General features: G+C 32.0%; 3 protein-coding genes across 3 annotated transcripts; 1 reads left to right on the top strand and 2 right to left on the bottom strand.

The window, feature by feature from the left end:
* Positions 1–3506: 3506 nt before the first annotated feature.
* On the bottom strand, positions 3507–5567 carry LOC110611674 (11S globulin seed storage protein Ana o 2.0101). Its single transcript, XM_043954543.1, has 4 exons — positions 5115–5567; positions 4745–5021; positions 4143–4664; positions 3507–4055 (listed from the first exon to the last, which is right to left on the bottom strand). Exons 1-4 carry the CDS (start codon positions 5453–5455, stop codon positions 3654–3656), a joined length of 1542 nt encoding a protein of 513 aa, XP_043810478.1. The 5' UTR covers positions 5456–5567; the 3' UTR covers positions 3507–3653.
* A 7750-nt stretch (positions 5568–13317) lies between these two features.
* On the top strand, positions 13318–15490 carry LOC110611673 (serine/threonine-protein phosphatase 7 long form homolog). The gene is made up of 5 exons (XM_043955121.1): positions 13318–14162; positions 14248–14335; positions 14412–14810; positions 14892–15439; positions 15484–15490. Exons 1-5 carry the CDS (start codon positions 13318–13320, stop codon positions 15488–15490), a joined length of 1887 nt encoding a protein of 628 aa, XP_043811056.1.
* A 42-nt stretch (positions 15491–15532) lies between these two features.
* On the bottom strand, positions 15533–17071 carry LOC110611672. The gene has a single exon (XM_043955120.1). The coding sequence runs from the start codon at positions 17069–17071 to the stop codon at positions 15533–15535; it is 1539 nt and encodes a 512-aa protein (XP_043811055.1).
* Positions 17072–20191: the final 3120 nt, after the last annotated feature.

Genomic DNA, 20191 nt, shown 5'->3' with positions numbered 1-20191 from the left:
CTTATTTTTAGTTTCTTAATTTTCTCCCCCATTTCGATCACTGATTTGTAAAGGACAGCAAGAAAAGAAATCCTTTCCAACTGGGAAAGGCGCCAGGCGCTGAATTCCTTCTTTTTTTTTTCAAAAAAGAAAAAAAAAATTGCAAAGCATAAAGCAATAAGAGGGCCATTGTCTGTTTTGCTGGCTATACAGCTTCTTGGACCCGTTGAGACCATTTTTACACCTAAACGAGAGGCTGAAATATCCGTATCTTTGCAAATAATTCTTTCTCTGCGCTGTTGTTTTTGGACTTTCCATTCTGGCTTGTCTTTAGGGTTTTCAGAATCTCTCTAATTGGTGTCCTAAAATATCAATATTTAAACTAATAAATTATTATGGGAGATTTACAATTTAGTGTTTAGGTATTGTTATTATTAACAAGTCGGTCTTTATATTTTCAGAAATCTATTAAAATGTTCTTATTTTTTCTCTCCTTCAACAAAATAGTTCTTCTATCCTCTTTTCCGTTAAAAATAGATAACGAATGATTGAGAAAATTTTTAAAATTCAATTTTGCTCTCAATTAAAATCTCTTATTTAGTTCTTGAATATTGCTATTATTAACAAGTCAGTCCCTATATTTTCAGAAATCTATTAAAACGTTCTTATTTTTTCTCATATCTATTAAAACGTCAATATAATTTCTTTACATCAATGAATTAGTCCTTATCTTTTCTTATATATATTAAAATATTCTTATTATTTCTTTACGTCAATGAAATAGTCTCTCTCTACATTTTCAGAAATCTAATAAAATGTTTTTATCTTTTCTCATATCCATTAAAACGTCTTTATTGTTTATTTCAATCAACAAAATAGTCTCTATCTTTTCTAACATATATTAAAACGTCCTTATCGTTTCTTTTCGTCAACGAAATAGTCCATCCTCCTCCTCCTCTTCCTCCTCAAAAAAGAAGAAAAAAGAAGAAGAAGATGATGATGATGATGATGATGATGAAGAAGGAGAAGAAGAAGAAGAAAAAGAAGAAAAAAGAAGAAGAAGAAGGAGAAGAAGATGATGATGAAGAAGAAGAACCTCCTCCTCCTTCTCCTTAAAGAAGAAAAATAAAAAGAAAAATTAAAGTAAAATCAAAGAAGAAGAAAAAGAAAAAGAAGAAGAACCGATGAAGAAGAAAAAGGAGGAGGAGGAGGAGGAGGAGGAGGAGGAGGAGGAGGAGGAGGAGGAGGAGGAGGAAAAGAAGGGGGTAATTTGATATTTTATTATATTTTTAACAGCAGAAGTAGACGGAAGAACTATTTTGTAGACGAATAGAAAAGATAAAAATATTTTAATAGATTTTTGAAAATGTAGAAACTTACTTATTAATAATGACAATATTTAAAAATTAAATTATAAATCTCTCGATTATTAATAATTAATTAGGTGGTTTAATTTGGAGCTTCATATTTTTTATCTTAATTTGAGACTGATTTCCTCTCCGATCATTAATTTATAATTAATTCTGATTTTAAATTAAGTTGATATGATATATATATACTCACCGCTTTTGAATAATATGATTTTATTTCTATTAAGTTTAAATTCATTAACTAATAAAATACTATTTTTTTAGTGATATATAGTATAATGCATCATAAATAAAAAATTGTTATGTATCTCCGCCTCTTAATTATAGATGATATAGATTTAGCACACGTAAGTATTTCTCATTAAAAGAAAAAGAAAAAAAAAGGAAAAATAAAAACTAGCTACATCTCATCCGTCGGAAGTCAAATTTGCCGGCGAAGGTTTTTAACTGTATAATTGCCAACCGCCAGTGTCCCATTGCACTGAGTTTCTCAAGTTGCGCATGACGACGGCAATAACCCTGAATTTGCTAATTTACTAAATATAGCTGAGAGAAAAGTAGCTAAATCTCTCATGGCGAAGGAGGAGGTGGTGAAATTTTTGGATTCTATGGGTTACCTAATTTTGTGCGCAAAGTAGATCAGTGGGTTGAAACTCAAATCATTATTCGTTATTTTTTCTTTAGCCATTGGACTACATCTATCTATCCTACCTAAACAGTAAGCCTTTTCTTGTTCGTTCTTCGAATGATCAAATTCCTTCCGGCTAATGAAGGAACGAATCAAGCATTTTTTATTCTTAAACTAATAACTAAGCATTTTTTTTAAAAATAAGTTTATTCATTCACACGTTAATTTTTTAATGTTTTGGTATGTTATGTAACCAAATCATCATTATATCTTATAATTTTTCGTTATTTACATATAAGAAGACGTTTTAACCATTTCAAAAAAAAAAGAAAAAAAAAAAAGAGGACGTTTTAAACTAGTATTCTTCAATTATTTAATTAAAATCCATCAATACAAAGGTCAATGTATTTAGGAGAAATTAATTCCTAAATTCATTATTCATTATTCATTTTTTCGTAAATATTATTTTCGTTGAAATTTTTATAAGTAAAATTTTATTGATTAATGAATGCAATAAAAATTTAAGTCTCCTTTGATACAAAATGACTTATTTGTAATTTAAAAAAAATTATTTAAAAAAAATATATAATTTGAATATGTTTTATTAATATGTTAAATTTTTATGAAATAAATGGTTTGTGACTATAAAAATTACATAAATATTCTACTCTAAATATATATATAATATTTAATTTAAAAGAGAAAATTATATATTGATAAAATACTTAAATTTTAAAAAATAAAGACTCAAATCATATAATAATCAATATATAATTTTTTATGATAATAATAAAAATTATCATAAACTTTAATTTAATTAATTCCTTTTCCTTTCTTTATTTGAATATATATATAACTCATATATAACATGAAAATTTTCATGTATTGTTATTTATCAATAAACATAATTTTCAATTTTCTATTAATCTTCACTTAAATATTTAATTATAAAAAAATAAAAAATTAAGATAATATTGAAAATAAGGAAAGTAATATTTGAATTGTAGAGGTGAATTTACTTCTCTATACACACCAACTTGACAATTAAACAAGGGCATGTTAAGTGAAAAATCATTGCCAAAATGCATAAAGAAGACAATAAAAAGAGAGGATGCAAGATAACTAGAAGATCTAAATGAAAAGAGAAAGAAACATTTTAAAAAGTTTCCAAAAAAATAAAGCTCTAAGGGTTAAAAGGAAGGTGTATAATCTTCAGAATTAATGGGTGCTGTAAAAGAAAGCACAAGTATAAGTTTACAGCCCCAAGATCATCACGAATGAGCCCAGGCCTAGGCCCGCATCTTGGCTAAATTTGCAGAAGATCTAGGTTATTAAAATTGTTACTTCCTTCGACTATATCCGAGTTTTGAATGCCAAAAAATTATTAATTCCTTGCTAGCTTAATTAATTTAAATTTCAACTTCATCAAAGAGAATGGCAAAGTTTAACTAATAAACTTTGTGGAAAATTTTATTTGATCAACATTAATTTATTTAGCTCGGATTCGTAAACTTACATATCCTCTCCCGCAAGACAATATATACATTGATAGAACAAAGAACCAAAGCTGGTCCTCATGAGTGCCAAAACAAAGGCTTTATTCTTTTTTAAAACCCTAATATTAACTAGTGTTTTTCCTCCTTATTGTACGTACAATTGCATAGTTGCACTATTATTTATTCGCTGCCTTCAGTAACATTAAATCGAGACCTAGTTCGAGGGCTAAGCAGAGTCACTTCTTGTCTATTATTCTTAATCCTCATGGCTTCCTCTATGGAAACCTGGAACGCGTTTGCGAGCACTTCCACTGGCATGGACCTGATCGCCGACACCCTTCCGGCTAGTTGGCAAACTTTGGCTGCGTCATTAGTCTTGAAGGATACCCACTCCATGCCTTGCTCGCTAGCCTTCTTCACTACCACGAAGTTTTGTGGGGCTACAAACATTTGACCTTCCTGAACTTGTCCATCAAATACTGTGTTTCCATTGTCATCAACCATCTGGACATGACCATTTCCTCTAACGACGTAGTTTACGCTGTGGGCATTGACGTTCCAGTGTGGTGCAAATATAGCATTCTGCCACAAATTCATCAGAAATGTGTGTGGTTCAGTAACTTGTAATTATTTAAGTGTGAGTAGTAATCGTGTGTTTGTAAGCCTTACCCTATAGAGGACACCTTTCTGAACAGTGAATTGGAGGTTTCTGAGAATGGGGACGACGTGGCTATTGACGGTGGTGATACGGCCGGCTCTTGGGTTAAAGATGTCGGTGTCTGATGGGTCATTGACATTGTGTCTAAGCTTAGCTGTGCATAAAGTTTCCTCTACTCCATTGTATCCGCCGGTCCCACGTGATGGTCCGAGCTCGAATTGTTTCTGTTGTTCTTCCTCTTTTATTTGTCTTTCCTCTTCTGGGCTTCGTTGTGGGGTTAGCACCTCAAGTCCACGCTCAACCGTCACAATCATGCCCCTGTAATCATCTTCTCCCCTTAGCCTTCTTGCAACATCAGTGTTGACGTTGAAAGCTTCAGCCAGTACCCGCTCGTCCATTCCTGAGAAGACATTTCCAGCTGTATCACGCTCAGCTGGCTTCCGGGTTAGGCCCCTTTCGCTCCTCTCACCTCTCTGGGATTCCCCTTTCTTGCTCTGCACATCTAGTTGTGGGTTCCCAGCAACGAAGAATACCTGAAATAATATATCAAATTTATTAGAAGATATCAATAAAATCTTCACTCATTATGCACTGGATTTTCGTGGTTTCTTACTCTGTGATTTTGGTCGAGCTGGTTGGCCGGATTGTTGGTGTCAACAACTTGAACCAAAACAAGAGGAGTCCTTCCGTTATTGTATACCCATTGAGTTACTCCAGTAGGTACGGCGATGACATCGCCTTCTCGGATTTGTCGAACCTTTTGGTGGTGGTCTCTCATGCTTTCTCTGCCCGATTGACCAAAACCACCATATCGTGGTTGTGGCTGTGGTCGTGATTCTGATGACTGGTATGTCTCAGGGCAGCCTGGAAAGACAACTCCCTGAACACCTCTGCCTGCAATTGGAAACAAAGAAATGTAAATGATCACTACATTGAAGATTCAGGAGCTATATGCTGTTTACACAAGATATATAAAAGATTACGTGCCTTGTACTACGTATATGAGCTTAGGTCCATTGACGTATTGTGGCAACAGAAGACCTTTCTCTCGGATAATATGGCGCATAGCTACAACACCAGCACATTGAAATTGATCATCATTTTCGTCCCAGACGTCTGTAACACCAGCCTCCGATTGGATCCTCCGATGGGGCTCCACGGCACTAATGCGATCGAGTTGGCATTCGTCCCTTTGTGGGCGCTGTCGGCGCTGCAATGGTGGAAACCCTCTGGGATGCGTGGTTACTGGTTCTATTTGAGCAAAACAGCCATGCAAGAAAACTAGAAGGCAGAAACTAAGAGATAGGAAAGAAGAGAAAGCCATGGCGAGTATGAACCTCTACAAGCAAGAAGAAGAAGAAGAAGAAGAGAGAGAGGCTTGAGCTAGACTGTGTTGAAGTGAAGAAGAGGGATGGAGGAAGTGGTGTTTATATAGGAAGGAGAAGAAGCAGGTTTAGTGGCTGGGACGTGGCAAATCGATCGGTGAGTTGTCTCGATTTCTTCTGCATGTGAATTTGTCTTTATATTTTGCATGCTTTCAATACCCTTTCTCGCTTACACATATTTTTTTTGCAGATTACGTGTTGGTGTTCTGCTATGAGAAGCTCATATAACTGTTACTTCTCTTATGGTGGGTCACATTTGTTCTTCTGCTTCTTCTTGTCTTCTATTCTTCCATTAAGGGTTTTTGTACTTTAAGTTAATTAATTTACAATCAAGAGAGCGTTTGTGTACATAAGAAAGTGTCCCCATTTAAATTCGACCTAAATAAATATTTTCTTTTTTATTACTGGTCAAAATTTGTTAATCAAATCGATCACAAAATCAAAGAAAGCATTTATGTCGGAACTTATGAGCCATTGCATTTTCTTTTTCTTAACAATTATAAAATTTGTCTCATATTTTTTTAAATGAAACCGCAAAAGTGGTTTTCTTAACAATAAATTCAATATAATGTGTAAAAAATAATGAAATTTTGAATTTAAATATACTTATTTACTTATTATAAAATATTTGTTTTTATATACAAAATAATTTTCAATTTTGTATTTAATCAATTGTACTCTATCACTGTAATATTTGTTATTAGAAAAAAAATATATATATCAGACCGCTTTATTAGCTCACCTATTTCCCTTTTCAGCAACAATCGTCCACGTAAGAAGATACCAAACCACGGTCACAGTCCTGGCAAAGGAGCAAACAGGGGCGGGGCCACTCTATGTTGAGCGACCACTCAACTTTATAGAAAACATTAAAATTTTTCTAACAAAAGACATTTAAATTTAATAATTTAATTTATTGAAATTAATAAAAATATAAATGGAAATTTTAATTATTATATATATAACTATGTAATTCAATTATAAAATTTTATTTTTAATCTTTTATATGATACATAAAAATTTAATATACACATACATATATATTATATTCTATATTATTGGTAATATTGAGAGACAACTTTAATGCTCAATCATTATTTAATATTTTGATATACTAAAATAATTAAAAAATTTATTAATTTTTATTTTTTGATTTAATTTTTAATTAATTAATTAATTTAATTTTTTTTACTATACATCATTAAAAGTTTAGTATATAAATTATGTTAGAGAATATTTTATAGAAGTTTATGATGATGACGACGTCTTTAGAACTATTTTCATCGCTACAAATTTTAAACATCAACACGTACTTGATATATACACACCCATTATATTCTATAATTTTTAATTTTTCAAGAAAAGCAAGGACCTACATGGAATCAAACTCATCTAGGCAGATCATCATCAACACGTACCCTGTAGGAACTAGGTGGAAGCAAGAAAGCTCATCAAATCCATGCAACACACCAAGACAAACCCACATGCAGAAAGAATCAAGAGAAGTAACTAAACGATTTCGCACGTGCCAAAACACTACCTGCTTATTTTTCTCCTTAAATACTAACCTATACCACTCACCCTTTTCACCATATAGCCTGGATCTCTTCTCTTAAATGGCTTACTCTTCTTTGTAATCTCTTAATCTCTGCTTTCTTCTTCTCTTCCATGGGCGTTTTGCTCAGATAGGCCAAGATCCTAGTTTTTGGCCAAGGCCAGAACCAAAACGCTACCAACGGGACGAGTGCCAAATTGAACGCTTAAGTGCCCTCGAACCCAATCGGAGGATACAGTCGGAGGCTGGTGTTACTGACATCTGGGACGAAAATGACGACCAGTTCGAATGTGCTGGTGTTGTAGTCGCTCGCCATACCATTCAAGCGAGAGGGCTTCTGTTGCCCCAATACGTCAATGGACCCAGACTCGTCTACGTAGTTCAAGGCATGTGCATTGTCATGTAGTACATTGTCCTCCTACGTATCCAGAATTATAGTAATAAAAATAGAGAGCTTATTTTAATTAGCCAAATAAGATTGTTATTATTATTAACGCAGTCAAGTATTGCAGGTAGAGGTGTCCATGGAGCTATGCTCCCAGGTTGTCCAGAGACATTCCAGTCATCACAGACTCAACAGTCTTGATATAGTCAAACGCGAAGCCAGATCCAGGGAGACCAGCACCAAAAGATTCAACAAATTCGTGAGGGCGATGTGGTTGCTTTGCCAACAGGAGTACCTAACTGGGTTTATAATAATGGACGGTCTCCTCTCGTTCTAGTTACTGTTGTTGACACTAGTAAACGAACAAGCTGGTGTAATTTTTAAAATCATGCATAAAAAAAAAATAATTATAAAATCATGGCTAATCATGTCAACTAAGCGTGAATCATGTCAACCAAGCGTATTCGACAATCATACTGTCAAACAAGAAAGTTCGTCAAAATTCAGACATAATGTCGAACATTTGTCTATTCAGCTTGTTGTCAAGGTGCCAAACACGAACCTTGACTCTGCATGTATGCAGAACCATGCGAACCTCCATGCACGGATCCGTGGGAGACTTTGCTTTTTCTCCCACGGCCTTCTTTTTTCCACTTTTCATTCTTTCTCTCTAGCTCTTCTTCTTCTCTCCAACTCTCCATTCTTCCTCTCCAGCTCCTGTTCTCCTTCTCCAGCTCTCGCTTCTCCCTCTCCAGCTCTTCACTTCACTGTCTCCACAATTTGCCATAGGCCATCACCTGTACACCTTCACTTTCAACACGCTGAAAAACACGTCTTCATCAGGTATTCCTAAATTTTTTTTTTTTTATGAAATATATATATATTTTTTTACTTTATATATAAAAATGAAATAATAAAAGGAAATAAATTAATAAAATTTTAAATTTTTGTATTATAATAAATTAATAAAATTATTATAATATTTAAAATTAATTTTTGTATTAAACTGAAATTAAATTTATGAAAATAATAAAATTATTTTTTTAAAATTTTTTTGTATTATAAGAAAATTAATAAAATAAAATAAATTATAATAAAATATTTAAAATTAATTTTTGTATTATACTGAAATTAAATTTGTGTAAATAATAAAATTAAGTTTTTGAAATTATTGTTTGTATTATAATAAAATTATACGATTAATACAATATTTAATTTTTGAATTATAATAAAGTAAATAAAATTATAATAAAATATTTAAAATTAATTTTTTGTATTATACTGAAATTAATTTTTTTGAAAATAATAAAATTAATTTTTTGAAATATTTTTTTGTATTATAATAAAATTAATAAAATAAAATAAATTATAATAAAATATTTAAAATTAATTTTTGTATTATACTGAAATTAAATTTGTGAAAATAATAAAATTAATTTTTTGAAATTATTGTTTGTATTATAATAAAATTACTACGATTAATACAATATTTAATTTTTGAATTATAATAAAGTAAATAAAATTATAATAAAATATTTAAAATTAATTTTTTGTATTATACTGAAATTAATTTTTTTTGAAAATAATAAAATTAATTTTTTGAAATATTTTTTTGTATTATAATAAAATTAATACGATTAATACAATATTTAATTTTTGAATTATAATAAAGTAAATAAAATTATAATAAAATATTTAAAATTAATTTTTTGTATTATACTGAAATTATTTTTTTAAATAATAAAATTAATAAAATAAAATAAATTATAATAAAATATTTAAAATTAATTTTTGTATTATACTGAAATTAAATTTGTGAAAATAATAAAATTAATTTTTTGAAATTATTGTTTGCATTATAATAAAATTAATATGATTATAATAAAATATTTAAATTTAATTTTTTTATTATACTAAAATTAATTTATTTTGAAAATAATAAAATTAATTTTTTGAATTTAATTTTTGTATTATAATAAAATTAATAAGATTAATAAAAAAAATTTAATTTTTGTATTATAATAAATTTAATAAAAATATAATATAATATTCAATATTAATTTTTCTATTATACTAAAATAATTTTTTTGAAAGTAATAAAATTATTTTTTTGAAATTATTTTTTTGTATTACAATAAAATTAATAAAATAGTCAGAAAAATTTTTAATGTTTGTATTATAATAAAATAAATAAAATTATAATAAAAATAAAAAAAAAATTTACAATAAAATATATTTAAAACTTACTGTAATTTTTTTTGAAAACGGCCACTTTTTTGATAAAGATTTTAAAAAAATTGTAAATTTAATATTTCCATAATTGCTAAATTTTTTTTTTATTTTTTAAAATTATAATAAATTAAAATTACACACAATAAATAAATATGATATATTTATTTAAAAAAATTTGAAATTTTTATATACATACCTTTTAAATATGAATCTAATTCCTGGAAAAAAATACTTGATAATAGCGATAATTTTTTTGAAAGTAAATACGATAATTTTATAAAATTTATAAAAAAATATTGAATTATATTAAAAATAAAATAAAAATTATACAAATTTATAAAAGTTAGAGCTAATAAGAGATAAGAGAAATAATAAACTTGATAATAGGGATAATAATAAGGTAGCAATTTGAGGTGAATTTGAGATGAGAGTGAAAATAAACTTGATAATAGAGACGAGAGTAAAAATAAACTTGATAATAGGGATGATAAGAAGGTAGCAATTTGAGGTGACGAGAAGTAGCAATTTGAGGTTTATTTATAGGCCGCGGGAAAGTATAATTCGGCAGTTTTATTGCCGAATTATTTTAAATGCAGACCGTTGGGCGGTGAAAGGGTGGTTGTGGATAGCATATGTGGAGTGCCGAACATGTCCACGTGAAATTTTCTCCGAGTGCAGAGATTTCTGCACCCTCTGACATTTGCATTCATGTCACAAAGAGTGCAGAATTTTTAATATAGCAGCCGTGTTCAGCACCCAAGGTGCTGAACACGCCACCCTGGCAACCACAGGAGTAGATGACATTGCTCTCGAACAAGCTGAGTAGACCAAAATTCGACACGTTGAACTTCATATTGTTCGATTCGTGTTCGACAATATGACTGTCCAACACGCTTGATTGACACACAGGATTCGAAAATATTTTTAGATCTGCATGATTTTATAATGTTTTTTCTTATGCATAATTTGAAAAATTGATCAACAACCAGCTGGATCGAATGCAAGAGTAAGAACACCCAAAAAGCTCATGATATATATAATTAATTACAACAAATACATATTTAGATATCTTCTAACTTTGATGTTTTATTGCAGTCGTTCTTTGTTGCTGGGAACCCGCAAGAAGAACTAATGACTCAGAGAGTTGGATGAGCAATTGCTAGCTGAAGCTTTCAACGTCAATACCGAACTCGCAAGAAAGCTAAGGGGTGATGACGATTACAGGGGAATTATTGTGAGTGTACAACGTGGGCTTGAAGTGGTAACCCCACAAGAAAGCCCAGAAGAGAAAAAATATGTCAGAGAGGAAGAACGGTGGCGGCAAGAATTCGAGATGGGATCACGTGGAATCGGCAGACACAATGGCGTAGAAGAAACTTTCTGCGCAATTAAACTGCAACACAACGTCAACGACCCATCACAAGCTCACGCCTTCAATCCACGAGCCGGCCGCATCACTATCCTCTCAAGGCTCCAACTCAGTGTTCAGAAAGGGAGCATTTTTTCAAATCATGCAAAAATAGAGAAATATTTTAAAAAACAGGCAGGATCTGAAAATATTTTCGGATTCTGTGTGTCAACGCAGCATGTTCGCCAGTATGACTAGCGAACAAGCATGTTCGCCACCCATGCTGTCGAAGAAGGGAGAGTTCGCCACCCATGGTGGCGAACTTTGGCTTGCTGAGCTTGTTCGCCACTCATAGTGGCGAACAAGCTCGTCCGGGCCACGGGAGCAGTGCAATCTGCTCCCGTGGCACGCCAGCTTGGCGGAAATAATTGTTCGCCACTTAAAGTGGCGAACAATTCTGCTGAGTGGCATGTTCGCCACCTTGGGTGGCGAACATGCACAGAAAACTAGTCAGAAAAGGCTGACGATGGTTGACTGAAAAGTGTTCGCCATCCATAGTGGCGAACACTTTTCTGTTACGCCGCGTGGCTCTGCATGCATGCAGAGCCACGCGGACCTGTGCAGGTCCGTGAACATTTATTTCGCCCTGATGAAATTAATTTTTTCTCTCCTTTTCCGCACCTTCTTCCTTCTTTCTCATTTTCTCTTCTTCCTTCTCTTCTTCTTTCTCTTCTTCCTCTGCAGATTTCTGTCCACCATTTTCTTTCTCTCTGCAAAATCGGCTACAGTGTGTTTGCTCCGCACCAAGAACCGCAGGAAAATATCAGGTTTTTCGTTAAACTTTCCTTTAAATTTAAATATATTTATATTTTTTTGTTTAAATAATTTTGTTAATACAATTTTGTATATAAATTTTTTTAATTTTAAAAATTTTATTAAAAAATTTGTAAAATATTTAAAAGTTAAGTAATTAATATTATATGTAAAATATTAATTAAAATTTAAATAAAGTAAAACAAAATAATAATATACTTGTATTTGTTTAAAGAAATGTGTGGAGAAATTTGTAAAATTTTATTTAAAAAATTTTAATTTTTTGGAAAATATAATAATTGAAGTTTATATATTTTATTTATTTTTTTTGAAATTATTTTTTAATATTTACAAAAATTTAATATTTTAAAATGTAATAATTTTATAGAAATAAAATATAATAATTTTATAGAAATAAAATAATTTAATTTTGTAAAATATTTAATCTGTTGAAATTTTTATTAATTTTTAAAAATTTTATTTTATATTATAATAATATATAAATTGTGTAGAATTTATTTTATTTTTAAAATTTCATCCGATTATTAATTTTTTTTAATTAGTTTTAAATTGTAATTTTTTTTGAAATTAATTTTTAATATTTACAAAAATTTAATATTTTTAAATGTAATTATAATTGCAATGATAATAAAATATAATAATTTTGTAAAAATAAAATAATTTAATTTTGTAAAATATTTAATCCGTTGAAATTTTTATTAATTTTTAAAAATTTTATTTTATATTATAATAATATATAAATTATGTATAATTAATTTAATTTTAAAAATTTCATCAGATTATTATTTTTTTTAATTTGTTGAAAATTGTAATATTTTAATTATAATAATATATAAATAAAAATTAAATGAAATATAATAAATTATAAAAAATATCAGTTCATGATTTTCTTGAATATATCATCTGTTTTTTATTTTGTTTTTAATTAATTGAAGTATTTATAAATATTTTGTAAATATGTAATAAATTGTAATATTTAAAAATTGGTATAAATAAAAAGTTAATATAATTTATTAATTTATAAAAAATATAATAATTAAAGATTTCAAAACATGTCCTTCATATTAAATTAAAATATTAAATTAAAATATTTAAATTAAAATATTTTAAAAAATATTAATTAATTTCTTAAAAAATAAGACCAATATATAATTAAATTTATTTTTTAATGTGGTGTTATATTTGTTGTTGTTTTTAGATAAAATATTTGTTGTGATTTATAGATTGAATATTTGTTGTGATTTATATATTGAATATTTGTAGTGATTTTGGATAGAATATGTGCTCTGATTTTGGATAGGTTAGTTGTTGTGATTTTTAATATAAAAGTTGTGATTTTTGATATAATATTTTTTAAATATGTATATAATATTATTGTTAAATTAAGTAGTGTTATTTAGTGAATAATTGGTGTTTGAATATTGTATATAATTTTACATAAATAGGTATGGAGGAAAGACGCAATTCCCGTGACCGCCGTAATTATATTTTACCGGGTCCAAACGATCCATCCTTGCTATATGCACAAGCCGATCATCGGTCTGAGGCTATATGGCAAGGGAGTATGGAAGTTGGGGCAATTGCTTGCAGAAGGACGGGAACAATTTTACATCTGGACGACATTCCGGATCGAATAATACCTTACCTGCGACGAACTGGATTTTATGGGGTAATACGGTTAGGATATTTTGCATTGGATTGGCAGCTAATTAGTGCCCTGGTGGAGCGGTGGCGACCAGAGACCCATACGTTTATGTTTCCCGAAGGGGAAATGACCATTACCCTTCAGGATGTAGGGTTAATAACCGGGTTGCCGGTCGATGGTGCAGCTGTTACAGGGCGTTCACGCCACCATTGGCCATCGTTGTGTGAGGCACTATTAGGTGTCGTTCCACCTAATAGTGCCCTAAGAGGTTGTTACTTGAAGATGGTATGGCTAGCTGAGGAGTTCAGTCAGCTTCCAAATGACCCCGACGAGGAAGTTGTGCAGAGGTTCGCACGCGCATACATCATGAGGGCTATTGGATCTATTTTTAGTGATACATCAGCTTCACGTGTGAACATTATGTTTTTATCTCTGCTAGCCGACTTGGATGAAGCCGGCAATTATAGCTGGGGTGGTGCATGTTTGGCATGGCTGTACAGACAGTTATGTAAGGCGACAAATCCTGAAGTTATGCAAATGGCAGGTCCATTGTTCATTCTCCAGATATGGGCATGGGACCGTATCACAGCAGTTTCGCCGACACTGTCCGTACGAGTACCACATCATGATGCTCCACTAGGCAGCAGGTATGTGTTATTACATTAATATTTTTAAATTTCTTTGTTATTGTAATATGTTAAGAAATACTTGATAGTACAATATATTGTGCAGGTGGAGTAATGCCAGGCATATAACGGAGGTCATCACCCACGTACTCGTTGAGCTGCGTTATCAGCTAGATCGTTTATTACCTGAGCAGGTAATACGGAAAAAAGAAATGTTAAATAATTTAAAGCTACATTAATTTGTGTATAACAATTGAATGTTAATTTCAGGTAATTTGGGAGCCATACAATGATGCCCTTATTGAGTCGTTACCCGAAGATTGTCGGCAAGGACGACAAATTTGGAGAGCTGTAGTGCCATTAGTATGCTTTCATATTATAGAGTGGCATCAGCCTGATCGGGTCATGCGCCAGTTTGGTATGCAGCAGCATATTCCCGCTGAACCACAACAATCTGCTGCACTCCATGATATTGACCTGCGTAAGAGCGACACAAACTGGGCTGAGGTGCACTCCCACTGGATTGCACGCTGGAACACCCGAGATAGACGAATAATTACTGCCCCGCCAGCAACAGGGCCACTCCATTTTCATTCAGAGTATATGGAGTGGTACCGTAGGGTGTCCAGACGCTGGATTTCAGTTAGGGGAGCGGCATTGGGATCAGGGGTAAATAATTAATGCTGTTTAAAGTCATTTTCAATAATAACTGCATATTAGATATAATATAATTGAATGCTTTTATTGCAGGAGGATGGTCTGGAGCATATGCAAGCTATGGCGACAAATCCGACCACGGGGAGCATGGCATCTATTTGCGACCTCCTACAGTCTGTATCATTCTGTATGATGGAAGAGAGGCGACAAACACAGCTCCCAGCTCCACATCCAGCACCTGCTCCACCACACATCACTACTGACCCAGATGACCCACCCATTCCAGATTCAGTTTCACGTGGAAGTCGGGGTAGAAACCGTGGTCATGGCAGGGGTCGTAGAAGGGATCATCCAAAAATAGTAGAACGTGATAGTGATGTGCATCCAGTGCCTCCCCCGATACAGTATCACCAGTCCCAAGCTGAATACGAACATGCACCGAGTTCCTCTAATGTGCCACCCATGTCTTCTCAGATACCTTCAATGTATTATCCTTCCCAGAGTCAGTTCATGGGATGGACGCCTGGGTCGAATACGATGCCTTCATTCACTCCCGGTGCGTATGGTGTACCATTTACGCCGATAGGATCTATGTTCCCAGCATTTCCACCAGAGCCTGCCCATGATACTTCTACCTCTAGGTCGGTTCACAGGTCAGACGGCTCTACAGAGAATGTGTTTGCAGGATATAATCCTGGATTAGGATATGGACAGGCTGGTGTTGGTCATTTTGGTCAGTCTGAAATTACACATAAATCTTCTCGATTGGTCACGAAGATCCTTAAGCAATCCATAAACCATGACCAATTGTCACCATCCTCCTTATCAACAATGGCAAAAGCTAATGGAAATAATTGATTATTTCCATCAAGTGCGGTTGCACACAGTATACATCCGGTATATTTTCCGTACAAGAATGTCCCATCGATTGAGATAACAGGTCGGCAATGTTTAAATCCCTCAATCGATTGCTTAAAAGCCCAGAACATACGGTCAAATACACGACACATCGGATTTAATCGCTCATTTATCCAATGTGGATTATCTTCGATCATGTATACTGTTTCTGGGTTAAAATGATGAAGAGCAGTCATGAATCTACGCAAACGACTGTATGATTCATCCCAACCCCCATAAAGCCGTGCAATTGCCTTCTGCTTAGCTTTCCATGTTTTCTGATAAGACGGCTCGTACCCAAATTTATCCCGCACTTCAGCTTGTAGGGCAGCAATTTTTATATCGGGCTGCTGTTCAATTAATGCAAATATGAATGAACAAATGAAATTCTCATCCAATTGGCTATGGTTTTTTGTTACCTGAGGATTTGTACACGTGTGCGGTCCATTGTATCTCGTAATTTTCCATACATCCTCCCCTTCTTTCTTGGATGCTCGAAGCCTCCATGCACATCCACTGTCTTTGTCTTTACACTTTATAGAATACGTCTTCTCCCTTGTTTCATGATAACAGAATTGATGGTGATGTCTTAGATGATATTCTTTTGCAGCCGCAGCCACTGCATCTCTCGAAGAGAATATCATCCCAACTGAAAACTCTTTAGAAGGATCCCAAAAGTAACGACCTTCTGGCTTATCATAAGGATCCACCCTCAGCAAATCGAAGTCTATTTCTGCATATGGCGGAGGATGAACAACAGGCACAACAGGATTTGGAAATTGTGTGTTGTAATATCGAGACTCACTCCCAATATCCTCCTGTCCATTATCATCATCATCATCCTCAGTAGACATCCATGAATCATCCTCGTCCTCGTCCTCATTCTCTACTGTATCGGATAAATTAAATGACGGTCCTGCAAGACTATCACGTAAACCATAATCATCAACTACATTTTGCTCTTCACATGGTTCATCATTTGATACAACAGCAGTTCCAGATGGACCAATATCAACATCCTCATTTGTATTATCAACACAACGAAGTATCTTAACATATATTTCTATACCGGGTATACCACCAATTTGATACAAGTAATTAAACATACTAGACACATCATCTTCACCCCATATCTCCATACATTCAAATTGTAAGGATCCATCCACAATTGTAGGCTTTCTAAAACTAATCGTCTCTATAAATTCATTATTCTCGGATAATCCAATTGCACGAGCAATTTTACCGACCAATTGATTAAAACTTATCTGCTTACCCAATGGAATAATCTTTGAAAAACCTCCATCATAATCGTAACCATTACAACTACTTATAACATTACCATCCCAATGAATATTAGCGTATGCAGGAAGTGCCATTTCTCTGCAAAAAAAATTAATAATAAATATTTTTACCACCATTTACTATATACATAAAAAAAAATTAGAATATAAAATATTTAAAACTTACCTGCGTATCTTCTTTTGTATTCGAATCAATAAGAGTAGAAATAAAATTTTTGTGAGATAGAATGTAAATTTTGAGTAATTTCTAATTTATAGAGAAACCAGAAATGAAAGTGATGTATAGAGGGATAAAGTGATTAGTATGCGTGATTTGTGATTGGGGGGTGATTGGTGGAATAATTTATAGAGAAACTGAAAATGGAAGTGATGTATAAAGAGATAGAGATGATTGGCGATTGGGGGTGAATGGTGAGAGAATTTATAGGCGAAGATGGGTTCTAGTTCGACACCACCACTGTCGAACTAGACTCACGGGCTGTAAAGGGTCACATGCATGCCCCTGCATGCATGCAGGGTACGGCCCGCATCAGCTCTTCGCCAGCATGCATGCAGGACCATATGCATGCAGGGCCACATGCATGCCCCTGCGTGCATGCAGGGCCACATGCATGCCCCTGCGTGCATGCAGGGTACGGCCCTGCATCAGCTATTCGGCACTATTTCAAAATAAAAAAATAAAATTATTTTATTAAAATAATTTTAAAATAAAAAAATAAAATATATTACATATTTTCAAAAAATATAAATTTTATTATCTCTTAATTTATATTTATTTTAAAAATATTAAATTTTATTTTTAACAGTATAATAAATTTTAATTTTTTAAAAATAAATATATATATATATATATATATTATTTTAATAATAAATAATTTTTTCATACACTATCTAAATTTATAAAATATTTTAATTTTAAAATATATAAATTTACTAAATAATAGATTACATAATTTAAATTTAAATATTATAATAATAATATTATTAAAAATTAATTTTGTAATAAAATTAGAAATAAATTATTAATTGATTGATGATTAAAAAATATATAATTTTAAGTATACAAAATAAATTTAATATTAATATATTTTAATTAATATCAATAAATATATTTTAATTTAGTATAAAATTTTATTAATTTTTCTAAATTTTTTAAATATATATTTATTTTAAAAATTTTATTTTTACAGGAATTTGTTCGCCAGCTGTGGTATCACATGCATGCAATTGCATGCATGTGAAAAAAGTGTTCGCCACCTTGGGTGGTGAACATGCCCCAGCACTAATAAAATTAGAAATAAGTTATTAATTAATTGATGATTAAAAAATATATAATTTAAGTATACAAAATAAATTTAATATTAATATATTTTAATTAATATCAATAAATATATTTTAATTTAGTATAAAATTTTATTAATTTTTCTAAATTTTTTAAATATATATTTATTTTTAAAAATTTATTTTTACAAGAATTTGTTCGCCAGCATTGGTGGCGAACGAATTCCTGTGGTATCACATGCATGCATGTGAAAAAAGTGTTCGCCACCTTGGGTGGCGAACATGCCTCGGCACTAATAAAATTAGAAATAAATTATTAATTGATTGATGATTAAAAAATATATAATTTTAAGTATACAAAATAAATTTAATATTAATATATTTTAATTAATATCAATAAATATATTTTAATTTAGTATAAAATTTTATTAATTTTTCTAAATTTTTAAAATATATATTTATTTTAAAAAATTTATTTTTACAAGAATTTGTTCGCCAGCATTGCTGGCGAACAAATTCCTGTGGTATCACATGCATGCAACTGCATGCATGTGAAAAAAGTGTTCGCCACTACTTTTCCTCAGTCAACCCTTGTCAGGATCCCTGACGAGTTTTCTGTGCAGCAGAATTGTTCGCCACTTTAAGTGGCGAACAATTATTTCCGCCAAGCTGGTGTGCCACGGGAGCAGATTGCACTGCTCCCGTGGCCCGGACGAGCTTGTTCGCCACCATGGGTGGCGAACAAGCTCAGCAAGCCAAAGTTCGCCACCATGGGTGGCGAACTCTCCCTTCTTCGACAGCATGGGTGGCGAACATGCTTGTTCGCTAGTCATACTGGCGAACATACTGCGTTGACACACAGAATCCGAAAATATTTTCAGATCCTGCCTGTTTTTGAAAATATTTCTCTATTTTTGCATGATTTGAAAAAATGCTCTCAGAAAGGCGTCCTCTACAGGGTAACGTTTATCACCATATATAGAACTTTATAAATATGAACATGAATCTGACAAATTTCTTATGGGTTTGATGCAGAATGCGATGATGTCAACTTACTGGAATGTAAATTCCCATGGAGTACATTACTTCGTGAGAGGAAGTGGCCAAGTCCAGGTGGTGGATGACAATGGAAATACAGTATTTGATGGGCAGGTGCAGGGGGTCAAATGTTAACAACCCCACAAAACTATGCGGTGATGAAGAAGGCAAGCGATGCAGGCTTGGAGTGGGTATCCTTCAAGACAAATGATAATGCGAGAACTAGCCAACTAGCAGGCAAGGTATCAGCAATGAGGGCCATGCCGGTGGATGTGGTGGCAAACTCATACCAGGTTTCCAGGGAAGAAGCCATGAGGCTTAAGGAGAATAGACAAGAAGCGACTATGTTGAGTCCCTGGTCTAGGTCTCGATTCAATATTACCCAAAGCAGTGATTAATTAAACATAGGCAATTTTCGAAAACGAAATAAGCCTTAAAGAGGCAAACAGCAGGACCCCATCTTCCTTTAGTTTCTTTTACTATGAATCTATATGTAAATACCATGCGGCAAAGTGAAATCTACAGCTAGCTATCTGAGTGCGAGTAAATGCCAATAAAAAAAAAAAAACTTTAAACTCCTTTTTTTTAAATTCTTTTTCCAAGTTGATTGGCTGAATTATATTTTAAAATTTTTTTCATATTATATCAATTATTTTCTTTTTTCATATCAGTACTGAATCTTAGATACTTCAAGTGCATTTTTTTTATTTCAAAATTACATGTATACTCATATATATAGTATTACTTAGATTCTAGAATTGGAGAGAATCCCTCCCTAATTTTGTAATAATAATATTATTATTATTATAAAAAAAAATTAAGTAAAGATATAAAATGGAAAAAAATATTTTGAAGAGCCTATCAACTATTTATGAT

Source organism: Manihot esculenta, chromosome 3 (genome assembly GCF_001659605.2).
Source record: "Manihot esculenta cultivar AM560-2 chromosome 3, M.esculenta_v8, whole genome shotgun sequence".
NCBI lineage: Eukaryota > Viridiplantae > Streptophyta > Magnoliopsida > Malpighiales > Euphorbiaceae > Manihot > Manihot esculenta.
This window is presented reverse-complemented; position numbering and strand designations above follow the sequence as displayed.